Source organism: Eretmochelys imbricata, chromosome 1 (genome assembly GCF_965152235.1).
Source record: "Eretmochelys imbricata isolate rEreImb1 chromosome 1, rEreImb1.hap1, whole genome shotgun sequence".
Lineage (NCBI taxonomy): Eukaryota > Metazoa > Chordata > Testudines > Cheloniidae > Eretmochelys > Eretmochelys imbricata.
This window is the reverse complement of record NC_135572.1, coordinates 167,086,566-167,112,881: the sequence shown is the minus strand read 5'-3', so window position 1 is coordinate 167,112,881 and position 26,316 is coordinate 167,086,566. Positions and strand designations below refer to the sequence as shown.

The window sequence follows — 26,316 nt, the reverse complement described above, 5'->3', positions numbered from 1 at the left end:
TGCATGATTCATCACCAAACTTTGGCTCAAAGAAGTTGCAACCTGAAGTACATGAGGCCCTCAATGTTTAAATCATTAATGTTATAAGCAGGGCCCCACCAAATTCACGGCCATGAAAAACACATCACGGACTGAAATCTGGTCTCCTGCCGTGAAATCTGGTCTTTTGTGTGCTTTTACTTTATACTATACAGATTTCACGGGAGGAGACCAGCGTTTCTCAAATTGGGGGTCCTGACCCAAAAGGAAGTTGCAGGGGGGGGTCATAAGGTTATTTAGGGCGGTCACAGTATTGCCACCCTTACTTCTGCGCTGCCTTCAGCGCTGGGTTGCTGGAGAGGGCGGCTGTTGGCCGAGTGCCCAGCTCTGAGGGCAGCGCCCTGCCAGCAGCAGCACAGAAGTGAGGGTGGCACTACCATACCAGGCCACCCTTACTTCTACCCTGCTGGCGGTGGCTGTGCCTTCAGAGCTGGGTTCCCGGCCAGCAGCCACCGCTCTCCAGATGCTCAGCTCTGAAGGCAGCGTTGCCGCCAGCAGCAGCGCAGAAGTAAGGGTAGCAGTTCCGCAACCCCCCCTACAATAACCTTATGACCACCCCCTCCACAACTCCTTTTTGGGTCAGGACCCCTACAATTATAACACCATGAAATTTGAGATTTAAATAGCTGAAATCGTGAAATTTATGATTTTTTTAAATCCTGTGGCCATGAAATTGACCAAAAATGGACCATGAATTTGGGAGGGCCCTACTTATAAAATCCTGGGCAGTGAACACATTGTTTCAACATTCTGTGTGAAGCAAAGAGCTCTGCCCACACTTAGCTTCCGTTTTACACTGAAGTTAGGTGGTTGTCACATGGGAAAATGTTACAATGTATCCTTGAATTGTGTGACAAAATCAGAATTTTCCTCCTTCGGAAAACAGACCTTGCAGATTACATGTATAAATATGGACATGACTATGTTAGTTTACCTGGTGGACATGTCTGGCATATTGAATATATTGAATCTAATACTTCAAGGAAGGAATACAAGTATACTAGATATATTTGAGAAAATATACTAGAGAAAATCAGGGGATTCTTGAAGCTTTGTCTTTGAAGATGCCACATTTAAAAGGGAGTTACCAAGATGTTTCCAGTGTTATCAGACTTTTAAAAAGAACAGAGTGAAAGTGATGAAAACCTCTTAGACCAGATATTAACTCGTGTCTGGATTGTATTCCCTTTTGGATTAATATTTTTCTGGAGTTGAACATGAATCTCCAGATACTTGACTCCATTCCAACCTCAAGCTTCTGAGCTCAAGAAAATCTCTTGGAATGGACAACTGATCACACACTGAAGACCAAGTTTTCAAATCTAACAAAGCAAAGAATTCCGTTAAAGGAGAGCATGAAAAACTCAGTAGAAGCTATAAAAGTGCTGCTTCCTTTAATCTCTGTGGGTGCGTCTACACTGCAATTAAACACCCATGGCTGTCTCATGTCAGCTGACTCAGGCTCACAGGGCTCGGGCTACAGGGCTTTAAAATTGAGGTGTAGACATTTGGGCTCAATCTGGAGTCCAAGTTCTGGGACCCCACAAGGGGGAGGGTCCCAGAGCTTGAACGTCTCACCTCAATTTTACAGTCCCGCAACTCGAGCTGCGCAAGCCCAACTCAGCTGACACAGGCCAGCCATAGGTGTTTAAATGCAGTGTAAACATACTCGGTGAGTCTGGGCTTTCAGCAATGATTTCTGTGAAAATTAAACACAGAAATAATCTAAATTGGAAAAATGAGTTATGTCCGGTGCCATCAGAGAGTCAACCAAACATCATGCAACTGTGCAGTTTGAAACAGACCCAATCTTCTCACTAAAATCTTGGACTATGTCCAAACACACCCCAAAATCCATATTTTTAATTATAGTTTTAAAAACATGGATTAGATTCGATTATATCATTAAACAAACTGTATGTGGTTGAATAAAGTCCCCAAACTGCCCAGGCTGTAGTGTCTCTCTTGAATCTAGTGTCCTGAGTTGGTTAAAAAACAAAGGTATTTGGTTGTGGGAAGCCACCAAGTTTTAAAATATCTGTAAGTAAACTGCAGTACTAAAAAGTTTGGGAACCACGGCTGCAGAGCATTCAAGTTTAATCTCATTTTCTTTTATTTTCCCTCTCTCTGCTTATTACAACTTATTTATGTTACAGAATTCTAAGTTTTTCACAGCTGATAGTCCATAAATTCACTGATATTTTACCTTTTAATCACTGCATCCCAACGATTGTTTGTAAAGCCTATCAGACAGTATCTCCAGGGTGTGTAAGCGTATGCGCCATTAAGCAAACCCTGTGAAGCAGAAAATGAGGTGTTAGCATTTATGACGGCTGAGCAAATGATAATTAAAATTCCGTAAATGAGTTGCATCATGTAATGACCTCTATTGCTAATACAGTTATAAGGGGTTTTAAAAATTGGGTCTAACTTATGGCTCAGTGGTATGAAATTGCCTTAGCTTGTTTCATGTGGTCAGTAGTACAGACAGCAACTCTATGCATAATTTCACCAGGCAGACATTCACGTTCGGCATTCTCTAAAAACAATAGAAACCAAATTGTTTCTGACCACTGCAAGAAATGTGGCTTCTCAGTGTCAAAACAGAAGAATGTTTGTATTCCTATTAATAAAACTCATTTTACAACTTTTTAAAACTGAGCTTGGTCTCAGAATGAAATTTAAAGAGAAACTAAATTTCCAGTGATGTTAGTCTTGAAACTGTAAAGAGAACAAACATTATCCCAAAATTATACCACAGAAAGAAAATTCTGCCAAGTGTAAGGTGATTGGCTAACCAGATTAGCACCATCCTTGATTTCATAGATGAAGCCCCAGCTTTGTGTATATAGACAACTGTTGGCTGGATAATTCAGTTATACCTTTGTTAGCTCAGCGACTTTGTTCAGCATGGACCAAGGGAATGATATAACAGTTTTATTTGCATCTGACTTCATATGTAATATGCTCCACCTCCAAAGATTGATCTGTTGGCTTCATGTTTGCTTTTCCGTACAATTCATGGTGTTAGAACTTATGCCTAGGGCCCTACCAAATTCACATTCCATTTTAGACAATTTCACGGTCATAGGATTTTAAAAATCGTAAATTTCATGATTTCAGCTATTTAAATCTCAAATTTCATGGTGTTGTAATTGTAGAGGTCTTGACCCAAAAAGGAGTTAGTGTGTGTGGGTGTGTGTGGGGGGGGTGTCACAAGGTTATGTGGAGGGGTTGCATTACTGCTACCCTTACTTCTGCTGGCGGCGGCGCTGCCTTCAGAGCTGGGCAGCTGGAGAGCGGCGGCTGCTGGCTGGGAGCCCAGCTCTGAAGGCAGAGCCGCTGCCACAGCAGCTGCACAGAAGTAAGAATGGCCTGGTAGGGTATTGCCACCTTTGCTTCTGTGCTGTTGCCTGCAGAGCTGGGCCCTCAGCAGCCGCCGCTCTCTGGCCACCCGGCTCTAAAGGCAGCAGTGCAGAAGTAAGGGTGGCAATACTGCAGTCCCCCTAAAATAACCGTGTGACCCTCCTGCAACTCCCTTTTGGGTCAGGACCCCCAGTTTGAGAAACGCTGGGCTCCCCCATGAAATCTGTATAGTATAAGGAAAAAGTACACACACAAAAACAGATTTATGCAAAGAGACCAGATTTCACGGTCCATGATGCATTTTACATGGCTGTGAATTTGGTAGGGCCCTACTTATGCCTGTAGGGTTTGGATCCTGGCTAACTGAGAAACTGCCTCTCTCCATCTGTGCCATCACAACACTTAAGATCAGCTGAGGTACTTTTTCTAGATACTAGATGCAGAGCAATCTCAGTGGAGGGTTCTTGGCTCTGGAATTCATTTCATTCAGCCTGAATCTTTTGATCTTTATAGTATGGCAGAAGTCTCATCCACTTAGTCAGTCATTTGCTGGAGGAAAAGGGAGCTTGTATAGGGAATTGAACTCATTTGGAGACTGAGTTTATTTACATAACACTTTCAATAAGCATTGTGCACTGTTGTTGTAACTGTGTTCAGAATCTGTTGGAGGTGCATTTTATAATTGGGAAAATGGGAAAAATGGAAAGTCATAAGCCAAAACAGAAGAACAATGGATTTGTTGTTCTTGACAATAGAGAATTCTTTATCTAAGAAACGTGACATGGGGCTTGCAGCACGCTCATGGAACAGCCATAACATCAAATTCCAAAAGATTTATGGACAGATTTCTAATCTTTCCCTGCTGTTACTGCAATATTATTGCTGTATGAAAATACAGAAAAGTCAGGAGAGATTTAAGCTAAAATAGCCCATGGTAATTAATGATTTATGAAGATAGAAATAACTCTACAAAAATTTGGTTCATGCTTAGGTGACCTGGTAACTGCATAATCGTAATTCTCTCCGTCTGCCAAATGTAAACTTCTTGACAGTAGGCCTGTCTAAATTGGATAGTCTCTCAGGGCCCTGTCCAGGAGATATTTGGTTTCTGTAGGATGTTGAACACAGAGGCTCCTCAAGTTGGTAGGGCTCAGCACCTACAGAACCTCCTCCTGACTTATATAATACAAGTCTCTCCCTTCCTTGTGTCACAATCTATAGGATTTGTGCTGTGGCCCAGCTTTTAAACAGTCCCCCATTCAACGTGCTAGACCACATGGCCTCAATGCCTCTAAGGGCTTGTCTACATTACCTGCAGGATTGAGGGGAAGCAATCGATCCAGTAGGGGTCGATTTATTGTGTCTAGTCTAGACGCGATAAATGGACTGCCAAGTGCTCTCCCATCGACTCCGGTACTCCACCGGAGCGAGAAGCGGAGGCGGAGTCGATGGGGGAGCGTCAGCTGTCGACTCACCGCAGTGAAGACACCGCGGTGAGTAGATCTAAGTACATCGACTTCAGCTACGTTATTTACGTAGCTGAAGTTATGTAACTTAGATCGATCCCCCCACAGTGTAGACCAGGCCTGAGACTCAACCACTGGGCTCCAGCACTCCTGCTTCTCACTCTGAGCTCTGTCCAGCAAGTCCAACTGGGAAAGATTCCTATTCAGAGAGGGTTGCACCCTCTTCAGGGATTAGTGCACCTCTGCAAGTATTTGCGGTGACACCAGGCAGTCTTTTCAAAACAGACTAGGGTTTATCAGTCAACTGGAATGCAGCACTGGGAAGTCCTTAGCTGGCGTAGAGAAGCAAAGGTTAAGACAGTAGCCCACACCCAGGCTCCCTTGAGCCATCCTGCTATAGGAACCATCAGGGTTTCTTTTCTCTGTCTTTGTGCATTCTCAGTCCCAGGCGAGAGCTTCCTGTGTCTCTGTGAGCTCAGCTCTTAACGCAGACATCTGACACCTTTTGGTCCATTGTCCTCCTCCTGGGGAGCGCTGCTGAGTTCACATGTTCCATCTGCTGAAGTTTCCCACTGTTAAGTGTCAGTTGTTCAGTAGCTGGGGTTCCTGTTGTCTTTCTGGATCCTTCCTTGATATGGGTTGGTTCTAGTCAGCGCTGAATGAGCCATTCCTATCATCCCAAATGCCTCATGTCTCCTGCAATGGCCCAGGAGCATCTTAACTTCCTGCACCCCCTGGGTAGCAATACTAAGTCAAGAAAGTCACTGCCATGCATAAAAATATGACAGAAAATTCACACTTCAGTCATCCATTGTCCACTCATCTGCTTTAGAACATAGGCACACACTTCCTCTTCTTGACCCCACATAGACCAGGCTTCATGGTGACTTCCTGAGCTGAGCATGCTCAAAAAGGACCAGTGATGTACATAAGGGTGGGGACTGGATAACAACATGACTGCAGACAAGAGCCTTTTAAAGGCAAGTACACTTTATCTTTAGTTAACATTTTTGCCCTTTTCAAATGGTTACATCCCAGCCTAGAGAGCAAACATGCTGCTCTCCAAACACAAGGGAGGGTACGGAAATAACGAAGCCTATCATTTGTGTTTCTGGCCCCTGAGATGCCCATTGATTACTGTGTAAATGGCAGTCCATGTAAAGCATTTGAGACGATGGTGAAGAGGATATGCCATTGCTACTCTAGTGCAAAGATGGATTCAGTTGTAAAAGACAAAAATGGCATAAAACAATTGGGTGGTATCCACTGACCCAACATTAATGGTCTATAAACTAGAAGAGAGTACATGTTTTTGGTATTTGCTATGAAATTCATCCAGAATTCTTTTGCAGCTCGGCTGACTATTTTTTCCTTAGTATGTAGCCCATGTGTGCTAGCCACATTATTATATTTGGTGGCTTCTGTGGTGTATATGATGTGTCCAATTTCTGCGTATGTGAGGCTGACTGCAAGCATTTGGGTGATCTCGTGTACAAAATCTTAAAAAACCCCAAACTCCTCCAACATTAGGTTTCTGTGTCTGTTCCATGAAGAATTTTAGAGAGCATATTAAATTCCTTAAGATTGCACCAGCAGAAGGCAGGTTTTAGTCATGATGGTTTGGAGATTAAAATATAGGACTAGTCAAAATGGAGATAAGTTTCCAGCTTCCTGTGTGGCCTTGGGCCAGTCATTTTCTCTCTCCTTGTAACTAACAACTTTAAAGGCATGATGTCAACGAATGTTTGTAAAACACTTTGAGATTCTTTTATGGAAAACTTTGAAAGGAATGGAGTCACATAGGCCCACTTCCGCCCTTAGATACTCCCTTGCAACTCTGTTGCAGTCAATGGAAATACAGGGGTTCATATCTGAAAACAGAAATGAGCCCACTAAGTTTACTGCTCTATTTTAATTGGGTCAGCGTGTCCTATCATTGATTTCAGTATGGATGCACCATTTTAACTGAGAAACTAATTTGGTCCCCTGGGCCTGATGCTGTGTGATACTGAGCACTGGTGCTGACTGGAAGTTAATGGGAGTTGAGGCTGCTCAGCCCTGCTCCAGAGGCATGCAGTTCCTTTTTTAGATTGCACCTTGGGCCTCTAACTTTATACTTCTGCTGATTTTTTGAAGGGATGTATAAGGAAGAAACCCTTATGTTGTTGCCGAAGGAACATTTAAATAATGAAGAAATGATTGTAATGCTAAGGGCCTGATTCAGGAAAGCACTTAAGAATGTGTTTAGGTCCCATTGAAGTAAACAGGACTGAAGTATGTGCTAAAGTGTTTTACTGATCTGGGGCTACGTTCTCTCATCTCTCATGTTTAATATTGGGCCAAACCTCTAGACAGGTAAAATTCCAGATGACTTCTCTTACTGTTTGTCCCACACAATTTGCTATTGAAATATGTTGCACAGGGTAGTCTCTAGATTAGATTTGTATCAAAGATTTTTTCCTTTTTTTAAAATGTAAAATCAGATCTGGTGCATGTTATGATTCTCCTGTCTAGAATAGTATTATCTGACCAGAGTCAGGGTCTGGGGATAATTTGGAACAAATGCCTCTCACCGTGCTGGGTTTTTTTCCTGGAAGCATGAAGGTTACCTTCAGAGCACACACAGATAATTTTCCCTCTTCTCATTTATGATTCTATAAAACATTACTTATTTTACATATGGATTAACTCCTTAGCAGATAATTTTCTCAGGGACATTAGAGCATATCATAAAGGAAACCGTTGCTTGATAGTATATTTTTGGTAAGGTTACTTACCATAGTAACTCAGTTGCTAAGTTAAGTTGTAAAGCATATGACATAGCTGTCGTCTTTTCTTAATATCTTCACAGTGGCCATAAACTTTCTACAATCTCTGCTAGAGCCAGATCCTGCAAAGAGACCAAACATCCAGCAAGCTTTAGCAAATCGTTGGCTTAATGAGAATTACCCTGGGAAAGCACCGCATAATGTCACGTATCCAAACAGGTATTGTAATTAATACAATACTTCGCAAATGTGAGAACACATTAAACCATTAGAGGCTTGATCCTGTATACCCTTACTCACATAACAAAGTCCCATTGAACTCACTGGGATTACATACATGAGTACGGATTGCTTATGCTTATTTCAGGACTGGGCCTGAAATAAATGGGAGATGGTATCAGTTTTGAGGGAGTTCTTAGTGCAAAAGTCAAAATTACTTCCTTAAACTAGCAGAGAGATGCCATACTGCTGCATGGTGACCCAGGATCAAGACCACATACTTAGTTGACTCCTCGATCTTCTCAGAATTGATGGGGGAAGCCCACTGTACATCAGTCTTGGCACCCCTTTGTTTGCTGTTGGAGTGATATTACTATGTCACTGGAAGTTACTGCCTTTCTAAAACTCCAGCTCAGATTCTGTGTGATAAATACAACATTATTATGGTAACCGTTATGGCGAGGATCAGAGTTAGATAAACTTGCTTAGATGAGTATTAATCTTGAACACCTCAACAGACACAGAGACATATGACCAGGGTCGGGTGGATGACAGATCTCATGGCAAAATGCATATGCAGCCAGGAAAAAAAGAGTGCTATTTTTGATACACTTAGGGCTTGATCCACCAAGGGATTTAGGTGCTTAAATGTCACTTTACGCACCTAAGTCCACAATTTACATCCTCAACCCCCTGCTGCTTACACTGTTGGCTCCTAAATTCCTATGGCACCTAAGTTTCGGCCAGTGGACATGTGCAGTGCCAGCTATGTCCTGACACTGCTGAGTTGCTTGGTGTCTAGCTCTCACCTAATCCATACTGCCTGATGCAGTAGGTGTTTCCAAAGGCTGTCTGTCGGATTGAGCCCCACACAAAGCATTCGATCAGAGGAGGAGTGGTTGGTGTGTGTCCCGCCTCCCCTCCCCTTGCCTTGTGCCTTATAGCTCAGTGGTTTATATGTTCACCTAGGGTGTGGGAGGTCTAGAGTCACATCCCTGCTCTGCCTGATATGGAATGGGCATTTGAACCCAGGTCTCCCCACTCTCTGGTGGGGCTCTCTCTTGCTTAAGCTGTTCAGTTTTTGTACAATATACTTAAACATTCATTGGGCCAGGCACAGACTGAGAATGACTCTGTAGCTAAGTGGTTAGCTGTGCCCCTTCCCCCCGCCTCCCAGAACAGTGAGAATCTGGTTCAAGTCTTTGGGCTTGTCTACATTACCTGCAGGATCAACGGGCAGCAATCGATCCAGTGGGGGTTGATTTATCGTGTCTAGTCTAGATGCTATAAATCGACCGCCGAGTGCTCTCCCGTCGACTCCGGTACTCCACCGGAGCGAGAGTCGCAGGCGGAGTCAACGGGGGAGCATGAGCTGTCAACTCAGCGCAGTGAAGACACCGTGGTGAGTAGATCTAAGTATGTCGACTTCAGCTATGTTATTCACATAACTGGAGTTGTGTAACTTAGATCGATTCTTCCCTCTCCCCCCCCGCACAAGTGTAGCCCAGGCCTTCGTTCCAGATCAGGCAGAGGGGAAGATTTGAATCTGGCTCTCTGACATTCTGGGTGAAGGCTATAGGGGGCTCCTCCTTATTTTTATGGAAAAGAGCAGATCTGGTTTTGGTTTAGGTGCCTAATTCCAGGAGAGGGATCGTGGGGAGAATCCTGAGTGGAGACAGGCAGATCCCACCAGCCTACAGTTAGGCACCTATCTGATTTTGAGCGGCTTGGCCACACCCTTCTTCTCAGCATTTCCTACTGGCTTGCTTAAGCAGCTCAGCGTGGTGACTTTTGTGAATACCATTCTTAGATGCCTAACTCTTCGCATGCATTGCACAGGAAGCCTGGGTACTTACCTCAGACCTACGGATTCTTTTATGTGGCAGGGCATCTAAACATTAGGTGTTGCAATCACGAGTCTAAATCCCCTTTGTGGATGTAGCCACTAGTCAAAATGCAATAGCTTTTGTGTAAAACGCAATTCAGCACCAGCTGTGGGCTTATTTATGCCCAGGGATTGCAAGCCTAGAGTCACATAGAGAATAGCAGCTTCTAGTTCTCAGAAAATGGGAGGATCAAACTTGAGTGAGACTGAGGGCTTTTATTCTGGAATGGAAGTTCATAAGAGAGATTTGGTGAAACAATGAATCATTAGGCTGGTGAAACAATGAATCGTTAGGCTGGCATACAGGGGAACACAGAGTTATGGTGCAGGGAAACGTGATTGGCTACATTAATGGATGGACTATAAAGAAGGAATAAAGAAGTGGTTGGTTTACAAGGGATGTGGTAGAGAATGAGATGAGTCATTGTCTCAACATTTTTGTCCCGATACCAAATCTAATTGAGCTAACAGAAAACACACACAGCAGATCTGAGGAATCTTGGTGCATTGGACTGTACTAAAGTATGGTACATATGAACATTTTGTGTTAAAAAAGGGAAAATAAGTGTAAACTGAATGAGTCATTATGCTAATTAAATCACTGTCATAATGAGTCTAATCAATCTACTAAACATGGCATCTGTTAAGCAAATGTAACTGTAACTGAGAGCCGTGTGGGTAACTTAATACTCTCACTCCTAGTCTTATCTCCACTAAACACAACACAAGGGCGGCTTGAAATACGTTTGATTTCAAACTCTTTTCCATTTGCACGTGCAAGATGCACTTTTATATTGATATATATTTTTAAATCCCTGGCATGCACTTGAGTTGCACTTTGTCAGATTGTATTGGAAGTGTTCTTTCTGAGTTTGCTCACAGGTGTAACTGATTGTATGTATAATTATTTAGGTGACTTGTAAAGGAAGCTAGAGTCTAAAATGTTAAAGAAAAGAGCAGTGCAATGTCCTTTATTTCTCAAGTGCCCACTAATCATTCTGTCTTGAAGGCAAAGGAACTAGCTGGGAAGGGAAGTATTGTACATAGTCTAGTTTAAAGGGATATCCCTTTTTTAGAAAAATCACTCTTACAATAAATATTACAGTAAAATCTCAAAGTTACAAACTAACCAGTCAACCACACACCTCATTTGGAACCTGAAGTGCGCAATCAGGCAGCAGCAGAGACCAAAAAAAAAAAAAGAAAAAAAAAAGCAAATACAGAACAGTACTGAGTTAAACGTAAACTGCTTTAAAAAAAAAAAGGGAAAGCAGCATTTTAATTCTGCATAGGAAAGTTTCAAAGCTGTATTAAGTCAATGCTCAGTTGAAAACTTTTGAAAGAACAACCATAATGTTTTGTTCAGCGTTACAAACATTTCAGAGTTACGAACAACCTCCATTCCCGAGGTGTTTGTAACTCTGAGGTTCTACTGTATGTACAGAATCATTTTTTCTCATCACTCGCGTCTCTGGAAAATCAGAAAATTAGACCCCTGTGTATTTTGACCCACATTTTGTGCTGAAGTCAGTGGAGTTCCATAGGATTAAAGTCATGTAGATTATTGCCTTTCTATCTTTGGGCTATAGTGCTTTTTTGTTTTTAACTAGCTTAGGTCCCAAACTTCACCTACCTACAAGTTGCTATGCAATAGTGTGATAAGAAAAATCCTCTTGATTGTAAATATTTAGGGCCGTATTTTGCTTTCATTTAAATTGGTGTAAATTTGGAGTAACACAATTAAATTCAACTTTGAAAGAGTTCCTCTGGATGTATGCCAGAGTGTGTGAGCAGGAAATATACCATAGTTCTTATCCACCGCTTAATCACCAAGAAATCTCCACTCTCATCCCAACCACTATTTTTATTGAACTAACAAAAAGCAATGTATTGTACTCACGGGTACCCCTTCTGCCCTTTTATGGGCATCACTAAATGCTCCTTAGATAGGGAGTTGGTAGAAGGAGTGGAAGGGGGAGGGTGTAAAACTGAGATGCAGGAGATTTCTCATAAAATAATTCTGCCTGGCTTTTTATAAGCTTGCGTTTATTAAAGAAATACTCTGAAGACAAAAAATACTTTACATTTTACAGACTACTTCCAGCAACAATTGCCTGGGTTCTTTTTGCTATCCGAAGATAGACTTACTTACCATGCAGCAGCAGATACAGTTTGCCTAGTAACTTCTTTAAAAAAAAACCCTAAAAGCAGTCCCTAAGTACAAAATTAATTTTAATAAGCACATTGAACAAAAGTAAACATTTGCTAGTCAAGATTTACCAGACTTGATTTTGAATATTATTTAGAGTCCTGCTATGGCCAACCCCATCTCACGTGCAGTAACGGCTGAATGTAACAGACATTAAAAATACCAGTGCAGGGGGTGAGATGGGAAATGATGAACCTATTAAAAGTAGAGGTCAGTTTTTTTTAAAAAGCTCAGCACCCAGCAGTCCTTAGTAAGGCACCTAAATAAGTGGCTAAAATAGCTATTGGAACAAGGAATAGCTTTTTTTAAAAACAATTATTTTTTAAAATAATGGGAGCTACTGGGTGCTGGGCACACCTGGAAGTCTGGCCAATTCATTTAAAAGCCTAAATGAGCTCTTTGGGAAATTTGACCTTCCAATGTACTGTTAAAGGCACTGTTATAACTGCACAAGGCTATTGCCCTCCATTCCTCAACTCAGATAAGTCCATTATTGAGAGCGTGCGCAAACACACACATATTTTATGTATAACTTAGCTTTATATAGTGCCTTCTACCTCAAAGCACTTCTACAGATTTAACAAACTGCTATAGAAATGTTACATATAGCTCACTTCACCTACTGTTGAAATATACCGATCTGTGGGATGAAACACTCTAGCTAGCTACTTAATGCAAGGAGAAACACCCAAGCAACAGTTAACGATTGCAGATGAAGAAGTACCGTATCTAATGGAAAGAACAGAAACATATAGGTAAGCAGAACGTAGCTAGCTGAGCGGGATTTTAGCTCTTCTCCTCCAAAAGGAGCCATGGGATGTTTAATGACTACAGTGGTCAAGACCTTGGGTTTTATGTGTTAATCAGACTGTGGCATCTGCAGCACTACAGTGCCTCTTAACACCATGCTGGGCCATTGGTTCACGATTGACTCAGAGGGAAGAATGCCATCTATTTAATGATCAGTGTCACTTCCCACAGCGCATACTGTAGCTGTTCCTTGGCAATCTACCATCCAAGTAATAACTAGCCTTGACCTTTTTTAGTTTGTCAGATCTGAATGGAACACAGTGTAGGGTGGTAGGGCTGAAAGCCACATAGAAAACTGTATCCAAAATCCTTGAGTACAGAGTGTATGCTGAGTTAAAGTATCAGAAGGTATTCTTTATCGCTAAAATAATTTTTGGCTGCTTTTTGAACTAGAGCTACCTTCACAAGAACGTAAGGCTAGTCATGTTTACATTACTTAGCTATATAATGGCCTTCAGATCTCTAGTGCATACTCTGCAGGTGTCCTCATTGCTAACAAGCATTCTAATGTCTCATCTGGAGGGTTGTAAGAATAATTTGTTCGGTCTCTCTTTGTGTAGAATTCACCTAGAAGACCTCAGCCAAAGTGTGCTGCTCCATATGACTGAAAAGCTGGGCTACAAGAACAGCGATGTGATCAACACTGTCCTCTCTAATAGGGCAAGCAACACTCTTGCCATCTACTTTCTACTTAATAAGAAACTAGAGCGCTATTTGACAGGCCTGAGAGTAAGTATTGCTTGATATTGATTCTTGAAGATGACGACAACAATAATAATAATAATAATTATATAATAAATATAAAAAGAGTGCTGTAATATACAAATATTTTCCCACGCACTGACATTTGATTCAGTGTCTTTAACTTAGTGAAGTGTAGCCCCTTGAGATTCACTGTTCATATAACATTAGTTGTGAAAGGGAGATAATGCTGGTAAATAGATAACATTAATTCAGATCAGAATTCCCATGCATGGGAAGTAATTGCTTGTAGGTTGTATGTACATGGTTTTCAAATGTAGGCATTGGACAAAGAGGCTCCTGGGAAGGCTTTTGGCTTACAGAAACAAAATCCTTGCCATGTAAGGCTTTATTTTTGTCCTAGAGTTGTGTCGGGTTTATGCTCTTTAGATACAATTATTCTGTTATTAAGAAACATTTGTTAATGTAATGTGATTCTTGGCAGGAGAGGTGGGACAGTTGAATAGCCATTAAAATGTGTGTGTTTGTTGTGAAGTGAAAACTTTAAGATAAAAGTGGTACTTAAAAATAATATGTATGTAGAGTTTGTTGATTAGTTTTTGACTCTCTTGGCCCATGGCACAAAGCATTAATACCAAATAGCTCTTGCATATGACCTTGGGTCAAAAATCCTGCTGTCCAATATGCATTGCAGGCTTCTTGCAGTGAAGATTGTTATTGCATATTCTGCATTCAGTTTCTGCACAAACCTCCCATTGGCATCAACAGATGTCTACTCTGGGGATGAGAAGAGCAATAAGTGACTTAAGAGACTGACAGTGCAGTTGCAGCCCAGGGTCTCCCTCACATAGATTATGACTAGGGTTGTGTGAAATTTGGCAGTTTCACTTTGTAAGGGTTCTTGCAAACACTTTTCTTTGTTCTTTGGTGTCAGTCTTCTTAGGTTTCAGAGTGGTAGCCATGTTAGACTGTATCAGCAAAAACAATGAGGAGTCCTTTTGGCTTAGAGACTAACAAATTTATTTGGGCAGAAGCTTTCGTGGGCTAAAACCCACTTCATCAGATGCATGGAGTGGAAAATACAGTAGAGAGGTATAAATACACAGCATATGAAAAGATGGGAGTTGCCTTAGCAAGTGGGGGGGTCAGTGCTAACGAGCCAATTCAGTTAAGGTGGAAGTGGGCTATTCTCAACAGTTGACAAGAAGGGAGGAAAAATCACTTTTGTAGTGCTAATGAGTTCAATGTAATCAAGGTGGCCCATTTCAAACAGTTGACCAGAAGGTGTGGGTATCAGCAGGGGGAAAAATTAGTTTTTGTAGTGACCCATCCACTCCCAGTCTTTATTCAGGCCTAATTTGATGGTGTCCAGTTTGTAAATTAATTCCAGTTCTGCAGTTTCTCCTTAGGGTCACTTCTACCTCTCCATTGCATTGCCCCCCTTCCCATGTTTGACTTTGAGGTTTGGATTCAAAGCAAAGGGCCATTGAAACCAGCAAATTTCTCCTATTTTCACATCAAAACAATGCAAAATTCTGTAGTCCACATAGTTGTGATTTGAGCCCATAACAGTGGGGAAGCATGCACTGGAGTAGCCATCCTAACACTTTTCTTTGAAGGAGTACAGTCTGTGCACTCTTGTATGTTGGCTAAGGAGGGAGGGGGGCCATCATCCTGCCCCCACCTCACCTCAGCTTACCCCTCCCTGCCTGCTTAAGGGAGCCTAGCACTGCCAGTACGGGTAGTTTCGTGCTCTCTAGCGACATAATGGGTGACCCCTGTACAAGTGTATGGGGCATGCAAGGGGCTGAGGCACCTCGTACTCTGTCCTCCCGTGGCATCTGTGCATAGCGAGACACGAGCTGGGTCTGAGATGTAAATAGTGAGGAAGCTGTAAGCATCTACAAGGCTGCTTATAAGGGGGCAGGGTTTTATGGGTTTTTCCTTTCAACTTACTAGTTTCTGCTTTATCTCAGAGGGATTCCTTGTCTGATGAATGGCCATGGATTCTTCACTCCTCCTCAGAGCATAGTTATATTAGAAAGACCATTCAGATGTTTTAATAATGATGTCTCGCTGGCCATTTGCAGATGAGCAAGAATGATATTTAAATATAATGGGTCAAATCCATCATTGCCATAAGGCGGTGCAACTCCGTTGAAAGCCACAGTGAATTTGGCCCAGCAGGTTGTAGTTTATCAGTTTTGTTGATTCAAATTATCTCACATTATTTTTTCCCCTCTTCAACAGAAGTCAGATGTCCATGACAACGTTTGCTATAGGAACCAGCTATACCAGATAGAAAAATACAAGGTGAACCAAGATGCCTATGAGGTAGAGCCTTTTATAATGATACTTTGATACCGGACTGAATTTAAGAATTTCCCACTGATTGTGAATACAGTTGATGGGTTGCTGGCCCTGGGGGGAAACAGAAATAATTCCAAGCCCAGAGAAACAGGGAAAGTTGCTTACAAGAGAGAAAGTTACCAAATGACTCATTTCAAAAGAATTGCCAGGGAGGTTTGGGCATCTTCATTAAAAAAGTGACTGATCTGCTTGCACAGAACAAATGGACAGAAAGGTCAGAATAATACCCCAACATGTAAGCCTAAATGTGAATCTCAGTGACAGTGAAGAATAGAAGTTAGAGATGTGAATGTTCTAGACAGCAAATTCCATTTGTCCATCTAGGTATTCTGAACCCCACAATTTGACTTTGAGAACACTCCCAACACTGATGAGTTCATAATAACTGCTAATCACTAAAGCTATTGTGTTTCTCCTCAGATATATTCTGCTGTAATACAGGCTGCATGGGGCTGTGTGAAATTTTCTTAGGGATATAAAAAAAACCACCGTAGCTCCTCTACAACATCTTCTAGCTGATTCTCTCTAAGCACTTCACAAGAATTTATAAATTAAGCCTCACAATATTTATGAGGGCTAGTCTCCAACTCTAAGATACAAGTAGCTCCCATTGAAGGCAACTGGTGTTGCATGATTGAAGGCAATCGGTGCTGCATGTATCTTTCTGAGGAAGAATAGAGCTCTCTGGGAGGTAGAAGGAGTATTATCATCCCCATTGTACAAATAGGAAACCAAAGAACCAAGAACTTAAGTAACTTGCCTACGGTCACAGCCTTCACTGCATTTGAGCAATGTAACTCAAAAATTAGACAATGTTCAGCCCAGGTTCATTGACAGGCTGTGAGCAGAGCTGTTTGAAAAATGGGTATTTTTCCCGATGAAAAATTTTGGTGAAGATTTTTTTTTTTTTCAATTTTTTCTAGACTTGATTAAAAAAAACTAGAAAACTTGCCGTTTTAGTCAAGCAAAAGCCAAAAAAATGTCATTCCAAGCCCAGAACATATTTGGTTTTGCATCAATGTTTATTAACATTGAGGAGAAGTGTTTCAGGAAGGGCTGGCCCAAGGTGTTTTGTGGCCCAGGGTAGAAAACTGTGGTGTTCATCACTTCATTCTGCACACCCACCTCCCCACAAAACAAATGCAAGCAAAAGGAACAGGACAACAAATGGGGATTTGACACTCCTGGATGTTGGCTGCCCGAATCGCCCGCCCCTCAGGTCGGTCCTGGTTTCACAGGAACACTGCTGGCCTGTTATATGCCCAGTCTTACTATCCAAACTTCAGTGAGAGCTCCGTGTAAGAAATGCCTGTCTGGGCCTATCATTGCATACCAGTGGCTTTGATGATTATTTATTGTTTGTATTACTGTAGTGCCTAGAATTCCTAGTCACATCATTGTACTAGGCACTGTACAAATGTTCTCTGCCCTCAGGAACTGTGCTTCATCCTTGTGTTGGGACCTAGGAGTGTAAAAAAACACTATTGGTAAAAGCCACTCTGGTTTTATTGTGTTCTGCAATCTGCTAGTACTGTTCTGTCTGGAGACAGAAGACATGGGTCATGTAAATTAGGACGCTGACTGATGAGGAGTGCCTACACTCAATGGTTCCCTCTCAGTGATCACAAAGATACTGTTCATTCATTAGATAGAAGGTGTTGCCTTTTGTGTTGCCTGTCTCTATCCTTTTTGCCTGGGTTTTAAAGGCATCCACTCCAGATACCAGGGCCCTTTGATTTTAGGATTTCCTTCTCCTTTCCTTTCTTTGCCGAAGGGAGGAATTACAGTGGTGCAAGCATTGTGCAGGTCTAACAACCATATGATAAATTACAGTATTCCCAAAAGATCACCTCTTTCTAAAGCTGCTTTTCACAGTTATGATGGTGGTGGTCACTGTATTATTAAAAATGGTTTCCAAGCCCAAAATTACATGGGCACATTTATATTGTGTCTGGCTTTGTTTTTTTTTTTTTTTTAAATGCATTTACCAATTTAATAGACAAGTTGAATTGCAAGCCAGATGGAAGTATCAGGGCAAAGCACGTGCTGCATTTTATTTATATAAAGAGCACATACTTTATTTGAAACATCAGCTGTGGATAGATTGAGCAAATATATTTCAAGATGTGCCTGAGGGCTCTTTAGAGCCAAATTCTTCTCTGTATACCCATAGGTTCCCAGTACAATCACTGGGAGCCACTTATGTGTTTCTGAGATGCGAATTTAGCTGTTAGCTTATTGTTTACATGTGTGTATTGTGTATATGTGTATGTATAGTAATATATAAGAACATACAACTTGTATTTCTACACAAGTGAAAGAAAACTTATTTGGCAAATAGTGCAACGATAGAAACACACAGATTGTTTTGGTGTTATTTTTAAAATGGAAGTGCATTTGCTTCTGCAGCCCTAAAAGCCAATTGCCACCAGAGAATTGATGTATGACTTCTATACGAAAAATTAAGAACTAATGATAGTGCTACCACAATTGCCTATTTTGGCAGTATACATTCTCATGGCTAAGGGGTTGCTGCTTATTCCCTCTGAAGCCTGGTCTGGAGACAAAGTTTTATGTATATCAGTATCACTGTTTTGGTTAGGTGTGTGATTTTTTTTTTTTAACTGGAATAGCTATACTGGTACAGCAAGTAGTGTGGATGCAGTTATACTGATATAGCTTCTTCACCTTCCCACACAGGAATAACTATATACACCTTTATAACACTATAGCTGTGTCCACACTAGGTGGGCTGTATCGCATTTACAGTACCTGGATAGTTGAAACAGTACAGCTTTTGTTTGTGGACAAACCCGATGATATTGTTGCAACATGTTTTGAAGGTGGACATGGAAACCTTCTTCTCTCCCTTCTTAAATTACTGTACCTTATAAATATTAAAATCTGTCTTATAATGAGGGAAAAAGACATATCAAATACATTCTTAGTTGTAACATAAAAATTACTGTCGAAGCCTGCAAAAATGTCTGTACGTGTTTACTTTTGAGCACATGAGTAAACCCATAAACTTCAAATCCTGCAGGAGCGGGGCCTTGGTACATACAAGACGACAGATTATAGAAACTGAAGTTAGCTTGTAAAATCTTGGGTAGTCTTTCTATGTGTTTGTACAGTGCCTAGCATACTAGGGCCCAATCCTGACTGGGGCATTTGGGCAGCAATACAAATAAATAATAATATTCTAAAACAGAAGATGAACTGTTAGCACACTGAAACAGAAAAAGAAATGCTTCAGAAGTAACCTACCTAAAAATAATCACTAGCCTATAACTAAACCTGTTTCTATAGGGACTCTTAACAAATGCTTTGTGATGGAGACATCCTTTGGGTGTCTTTTCATATTCTTTGGGAAATTTCCAGGGTCCATCCCCTTATTCTCTCAAGAAGGAAAGGTTTACTTACAAACTAACCTTTGTTAGGCTATTTGGGATCTCCCAATTTGACTGTGTTCTTCCACCACTGCTGCAAGTATCAGCATCCCTCTCAGTCTGCCTTTCAGCTCCAAAGAGAAACATGGGAGACTAGTCCCTAGATAAATGATGTAGCTGTGTTGCCATGGAGATGCCATGCAGACGTCTCCTAAGGTTCTGCAGCACCTGGCTGAAATTCTTCCACATCACGTTAGCAGCAATGTAAAAAATGCAAATGTAAGTGACTGTGACCATAGTGGTTGTGGCTCGTAGTGCCCCATATTGCTAGTGAGGAAGTATTGTAATAGGGCTGTAGCTGTTAGCATGGCAAGTCCCCTTTCCCATAGGGCTCACTGGAGGGGGAAGTTAGCAGCAAGCTCTGCAGTGGTGTCACTAAGACAGCTGTGAACTGGGGTGCAAAGAGCTCCAAGATACAGGTTCCCTACCCACATAGGGTCTTTTAAAGCCTTGTTTCATATTTATATTTAGCAGAGGTGTGTAGGCAAGCAAGAAGGGGTGTTGGGAGGACTCGGGGGATTGGGAACAGTAGTGCTAAAGTAGTGCCCCATGTACGGGATCCCTGGAGGCTGGATTGGGTGTGATGCTCCCCATGTAAAGTAGCTGCCGGAGTCAGATTCAGGTTTGGAGGGAGCTGAAGGAATTCTAGCACAGAGAGCTAGTGCTGTGGTCCTATCATAACAACAGACAAAGACAATATAAACACCAGTTATCTTCCTTTTAAATCTATTGCTGGGATTAGGGTAGCTTTTGGGGTTGAGGTCAGGACAGGAAATAGCATAGAATGAGGTAATGCCAAATATTCCCAAGTATAGCTTACTGGTACAGCTCTTTCATTGTGTGAGCTGGATGTATACAGTATGTTGAAGGCTGAACATTTATAGCTCCGCTAAAGAAAATCTTCCTTTCCTTTTCAAAATATAATGGCATTTGGCACCTTGGGACTCAGGTTTTTTTTCTTTTTAGAGGAAATAGTCCTAATAAATTTTAAAAATAATTAAAAGACCATTTCCAGCATGTCGCCAGGATGAAGTAACTCACTGATAACACAGGATATGTGGGTTTCCTTTTCACATGGGTACTTGAGTCTGTACAAGACAGCTGTGCTACTGCTCCATGAAAATGTTACAGCAGCATGAATGTAATATAATGTCAGGGTCACTTGGAATGTGTTTCAGAGTAGGGCAGAGTTCTGGTTTAGCTCTGTCTGTTGTATCACTAGACTAAAAATAATTGCTGTATGGAAATGTTCTCGCTGAGGCTGTATCAACCAAAATGCAAATCCTTCCCTCAAAATACCAAATAGCTGTTGAGAGTCTTGATGGCCTTTTTGTGTTGATATTTCACCATCTGGTCCTCTCATCCCAAGTACCTTTAAAAAAATGCTTCTGAAAGAAGCCCAATTTCTGCTGGGCTTGGCATCATAGCTGCAGAGCCTCATGTAACTATTCAACATGATGTGCAGGGAATTAACTGCACAACTCCCATTGACTTTATTTTTATGATCTATTATTTATATAGTGCCATGTGTGTGCATGGTATTTTGCAGATATGCAAGAAGGCCAGGTATCTGCTTCAAAGAATTGACAGAATAGACCGAATGAGAGATGTGCAGCTAAAACCACATGCAATGCATTATCCATGTAGGAGTTAATCTGATTGTTTGCACGTAATCCACAGCCTGTGTGAAAGAGGTTTTGTTGCTCAGTAGAGATTTTCAGAGATGCTTTAGATTCTAAGAAAGATCTCTTTGCCAGCCCTAAAAATTCCTCCTTTACAGCCTTGTAATAGGTCATAAAGCCTAAAGAGTGCTGTTCTTCTGTGAGTCACTGATGCCCTTCCTCAGGAGTATTTAACCTTCCAAAGTTCAAAGGGCAGCAAGCATGGGGAAAAATCTGAGAGCTCCTTTTCTTGGTCCATGGATGGCAACAATGAAGTACCTGAGCCATGGGAATGATTAAAATGGACTTTGCCCACCTATTTTCCTAATGTGTTGGTCTTATAGTTGTTAGTTTCAAATCTTCTAGGGGTTATTATAACAAATGTCTGTTTCTTCATTCGAACTGGTTTTCCGCTATTACGTGAGTACTGAGTTGTTACTGTAGGGATGGCAATGAAATGAGTGCTCAGCTGGTACCACTGATTTTTTTTTATAATGAAATCTTAAGATGGGCTCCTTTTAGTTAATATTTTATCTATCAAAATGTATACGTAAAGACTTAATGGGGGAAAGAGCTCTGAAGCATTTCTTTAAAAAAAGACTTGTAGTTTTACAGACTTTTCAATTGAATATAACAAAAAAGGTGGCTAAATAGAGAGTTTATAACAGCGTGAAGAGTGTTGCTTCAAAAACAACACACGACTTTTTTTCAGCCCCTCCCCCCGAAAGAAAGAAAGAACAGATAGGTCCAAAACTGGACCAGGCAAAGTCTTCCTAGGAAAGTGTAAGATTCTTGCAGTCTAGCAACTAAATCTAAATGTGAATTGCAAATCTGGAGCCTGATTTTTCCAAGGTAAAATAGCATCTGAAGCTTCCACTAAAATCAAGGGAGTGGAGGCTCTCCATGCCTTGCAGAATCAAGCCCCTTGTGTTAGAAAAAATGCTAATTCATTTACATTTTAAAACAAAATTTTGAAAATTAGGGTGTTTTTACTTACCTTCTGAGTCCTAAAGCTCAGTATGTGCTTCCCACCCCCCACTGTCAGTTAATATAAAATCGTTTGTTTTAAGATGTATGGCTCTGTCATGTTTAAAGGGCAAAGCCCCAATTATGCAGTGAGTGCTAGTCAGGTACACAGCGTTCATGGCAGGATTGAAGCCTACGGGCTTAATTCTCAACTCTCGTTCATCTTGTGTGGACTCCTTTGCGTAACAGCTTTAAAATGTTACCAAATCTGAATGGCAGTATTTTATATCCTGTTGGACTCATTTTTCACAGGTGTATGTGGCTATGCAAGGTGCAAGACTATGGAGTATCAGGCCCTAAATCTGCAGTATCAGGTCCATATTCTTCAGGTCAGGGCCCAGACAGACTGTAAATGACTTGGAAGTTTAAACTTCTTCAAAGCTTCATAACTCACTTTTTAAAATGTCAGAGGATTGAGTGGCCTCTGAAGAAAGAGCTTTTCTTTTGTTTGAGTTTCTGAAAACAGTTTTCACACTGCATGAGTTTTCAATGTAGATGAGAGCCATGAAATCATGTTTAACAGATCAGAAGAAAATGTTACATGGAAGATTTAGTTATTTTGGGTAGCCAGATGTATTCCCATTAAATCTTTGAATTCAGCTAGATAAGCGGTGTTTTTAATTCGTTTTGTTCTTAGGGCACATAAACTTTCTAAAATAAACCAAACTATTTTTGTTTGTTTTATAACTTAAAGGACAAAAAGCAAAAAGAACAAGAAAAGAAAGGGGAGCTTCTCCACCGCCCACTCCCAAAGAAAACAGAGAAAAATTCACCTTCTTACAGACAGCCGTCCTCCTGCCTTATTGCACAGATACAGAACCCCAAGGCACTGCTGAAAGAGCGAAAAATCACCAAGACTGGTGTTCCCGAGAAAGGTTAGTGAAAGAGTTTTGTGTGGGTATGGGTGTGTGTGCGCACTATCTACCACACGTAGAAGGAAGTTGTAAATAAGAGAGGATTGAACAAAAAAATCATGCTTAAACACAATTTCTGAAAGACACAATGACAATTTTGGATAATCATGAACTCTTGGTTTTGTCTCTCTTCTGATTTGCCTTGTGATAGAGTTGCCATGGCTTTGTTTAAAGTCTTCCTTTCTCTACACACATAAATGCATGCAAAATCACCTTTATTTTATACCAGCACTTTAAAAGCAACAGCACCCTCCCCAGCACCCTGCTGATTTAGTCAGCAGATGAGTGAACCTGACAAAGAGATTTCTTTTTGCTGCCCATGAAATGCAGTAGGAGTGGAGTAGAAAGGAGCAAGGAAAGCAACCACTGAGCCAGAGGAGGAGAGTTCCTGTAACCAAGAGCAGCTGGAGAAAACAGAGGGGAATGACTGGGTGATGAAGGAAGGATAAACAGCCAGCCAACAGGGAAGGGGAGGGAAAACCCAAACCACAATAAACCTTTGAAACAAAAACAAAGGGAGAAAGCAAAATATGTAGGACTAGGGAGAGAGGTAAGAAAAAGTGTTAATCATGCTGGAGGGGAGGCAAGCTGGAGAGAGAATAGGTGGGAGGGAGCACTGCAGGGTGTGACAACACAAAGGAATTGAAGCGAAGAGATTCAAGAGGGAAAATGGGATAGTGTGTATATGGAGCAAGGACTTTGGGGGAGTGGCAGTGAGAGAAGGGAGTAAATAATGTGTTTGGGAGAGGTTAGACCCAGATGTTTGTGGAGACACACATAAATTTAAACCTGTGTTTATCATACGCTTTCCAGTAATCTGATATTTTATTCATTTGATTATTTAGGTTTCATAACAAAAAAAAAAAAAAGTCCAATAAAGGGCATTATCAGGCCGTGGCACTGTCTGCCATAAGGTAACAGTAATCCATTGGGCTGGTCAGAAATGGTACATATTTTCCATGAAAAATTTCAAAAGTAATGGCAAATTTTAATTCTGTTGAAATTTTTAATAGATTTTTTTGCAAATAAAATTATTTTTTCCATTTATATTCTTTCTCTTTCTCCCTTTTCTGAAACTAAAATCTGAAAATCTTTCAGATTTTAATAAGAATGAAAATTTTCTACTCACCAGACAAATATTTTGACAAAAAGTTTTGACCAGCTTCAGAAAGCAGACCAATCAGACAAAACTCCATCAATGTATTCCAGATTAAACTCAACACAAGTAATGAACATTCACACCCACCCACAGATCTCAGCCCCCTGCCCAGACTCCTCCCTTCCTAATGTCCCAAAGAAATAGATATAAACTTTGCAGTGTGTCCTGAAGATCAGCAGACCTGAGCTATTTCAGACTAAGGATACTTTAAAGCATGGGATCCTTATGGAGAGTGCTTTATTGCCAGTCCTCTCTCCTCTAAATCAAGGGGAATCCAGCTAAAGAGTCTCTGTGGATTGATTTTCACAAACACAAGAAAAATTTGTGTTGCCTCACATTGGTTCTAGTTACAATCAGTTTGGTGTAGGTAGATGCGAACATTCAGCGAAAACCAAGGAGATCTCATGATTGCACTGTTGTTTTATTATTGGGCCAGATCATGAAAACCTTATTCCATTTGAATTCAGTCCTTTCTCAGGCAAAATTCCCTCTGAAGTCAACAAATGAAATTCTGCTTCCAGCTATAACTGTGTAAATCTGGAATGCAGTTATTCTATATGTAGACCTGTGAAACTGAGGACACATTTCGTCCAATGGGAGTAAATACTTCAGGATTAACCTCATTATTATTACATGTATCTCTAGGCATTTGATAGGTAAAGTGTTCCGTTCCTGCTAAGAATCATGCAATGCTCTAATAAGATTTAAAAAAAAATAAAAAGGAAATATCATACTTCCTAGACTTTGCTCAGAAGTTCATGATTAATTCAAACGATTAAGACATCATCAGCATGTGGTTGCATATTTCAAGCCCTCTTCTTACTAAGTCAATGCACTTGTCCTGCCACTGAGATCACTGGTAGGTAACAAACCCACAGAACAACCATGTAAGTACAAAATAAAAATCAGAGTATCAGCTCCATATACTGCACTGAGTATATGCTGCAAGGCCATTTGGTTTTTATGCTGCATCCATCCTGCCAGCTAAACTTCTGTGGAATGTGAGGTCAAACACCCTCTGCCCTAGGCCAGAGCAAGTATTAGAGAATGTCATTCACTTTTCTGATTTCTTTTCCTTTTGTTCTGTAGATTCTACCAGTGGTTTAAGCCCTTACCATGAACCCATGGCAACCAAGACGGGCTGTGTCACTTCCTGTTCTCTGGAATATCTGGAAATCCAGCCACCTCTTCCAAGGACACCTAGACTCCTTAAGAGGCAAGATTCTCCTCAGCAAGAGTCTACAAGCATCAGAAGTCAGACAAAGGATGCTCCTTTGATCCTGAATATTGTGCATTCTTTTGAATCTGTTGATAGAGAGGACCAAATAGATCAGATTTCCCCCTCTCACCAGTATAGAATTTTAAGTTCACCAGTGAATTTTAGTTATAAAAGCTCAAGTGAAAGGACACTATCTCCACTTTTCCAGCCTGGAAGCGCATCTCCTGCCAAAACTCCAGTTCATGGCACTCAAGTCTCTTTCACATATGAAGAAAAGACAAGTCCTTTGAGAGAAGAAGTCATGTCTCCTACTCAGCCAGCTTCAAATAATCTTTCCAATCCTTTGGGGAGCCCTAACTGTGTTAAAAGCAGAGGCAGATTCCCCATGATGGGGATTGGACAGATGTTACGGAAAAGGAATCAGACAATGCAGTCAACCACTGACAAGTCGCTGGAAGCAAGAATGCCTCAGTTGCAGCAAATGAACCCAGCACAGATTTCATTTAATGCAGCAGATGCTGTGAACGGCCAGTGTTAATCTGACGCTCTTGAAAGCCAGGATTTGCAGTGCTGCTTTCTAGGGCTTCAAATGTTATAGAAGAAGAGAAAACTGCAGGCATGTTGGTCTCCCTATGTAATATATTATAGCAGCCAGCCTGGCAAATCAAAGGTCTACTTGTAATGTTTTGATGGGTTCTAGTTATTGAAATTGAAAGAAGAGGGCCCAACTTAATGCTGTTAAGAAAATTTAGCAAAGGTGACATTCATTTGGCTTGACTCTACAGTGAAATGCGTCTTAAAAGATCTACTGAAAATCTACATAAGGAGATGCTATAATCTAGTATTACATTAAAATTTTTAGCATCAAAAGAAGAGCAAGCATAACAGCTTGATTCACCAGTGTTACCTGCATTAATAAACTTGCCCTTGGCTTTCTGCTGCCGTGACTGCTGGTCCCAGCTAGGAACTGTGATTGAGACTACAGTCGGTCTCGTATCGTACTGACACAGGTATTGTTCATGTGGCTGAAGTAGAAGCAAAACACTAGAGATTG

General features: G+C 41.1%; 1 protein-coding gene across 1 annotated transcript in view; it reads left to right on the top strand.

Annotated features, from left to right (window-relative positions):
* The window catches only part of HUNK (hormonally up-regulated Neu-associated kinase), an 83,861-nt gene extending 58,061 nt beyond the window's left edge, over positions 1 to 25,800 (top strand). Inside the window, exons 6-10 of the mRNA XM_077807266.1 lie at positions 7,723 to 7,858; positions 13,323 to 13,491; positions 15,715 to 15,798; positions 22,665 to 22,845; positions 25,133 to 25,800. Of these exons, the coding sequence (XP_077663392.1) occupies positions 7,723 to 7,858; positions 13,323 to 13,491; positions 15,715 to 15,798; positions 22,665 to 22,845; positions 25,133 to 25,800 (1,238 nt within the window). The remainder of the gene's footprint in view (positions 1 to 7,722; positions 7,859 to 13,322; positions 13,492 to 15,714; positions 15,799 to 22,664; positions 22,846 to 25,132) is intronic.
* The last annotated feature ends 516 nt before the right edge of the window (positions 25,801 to 26,316 follow it).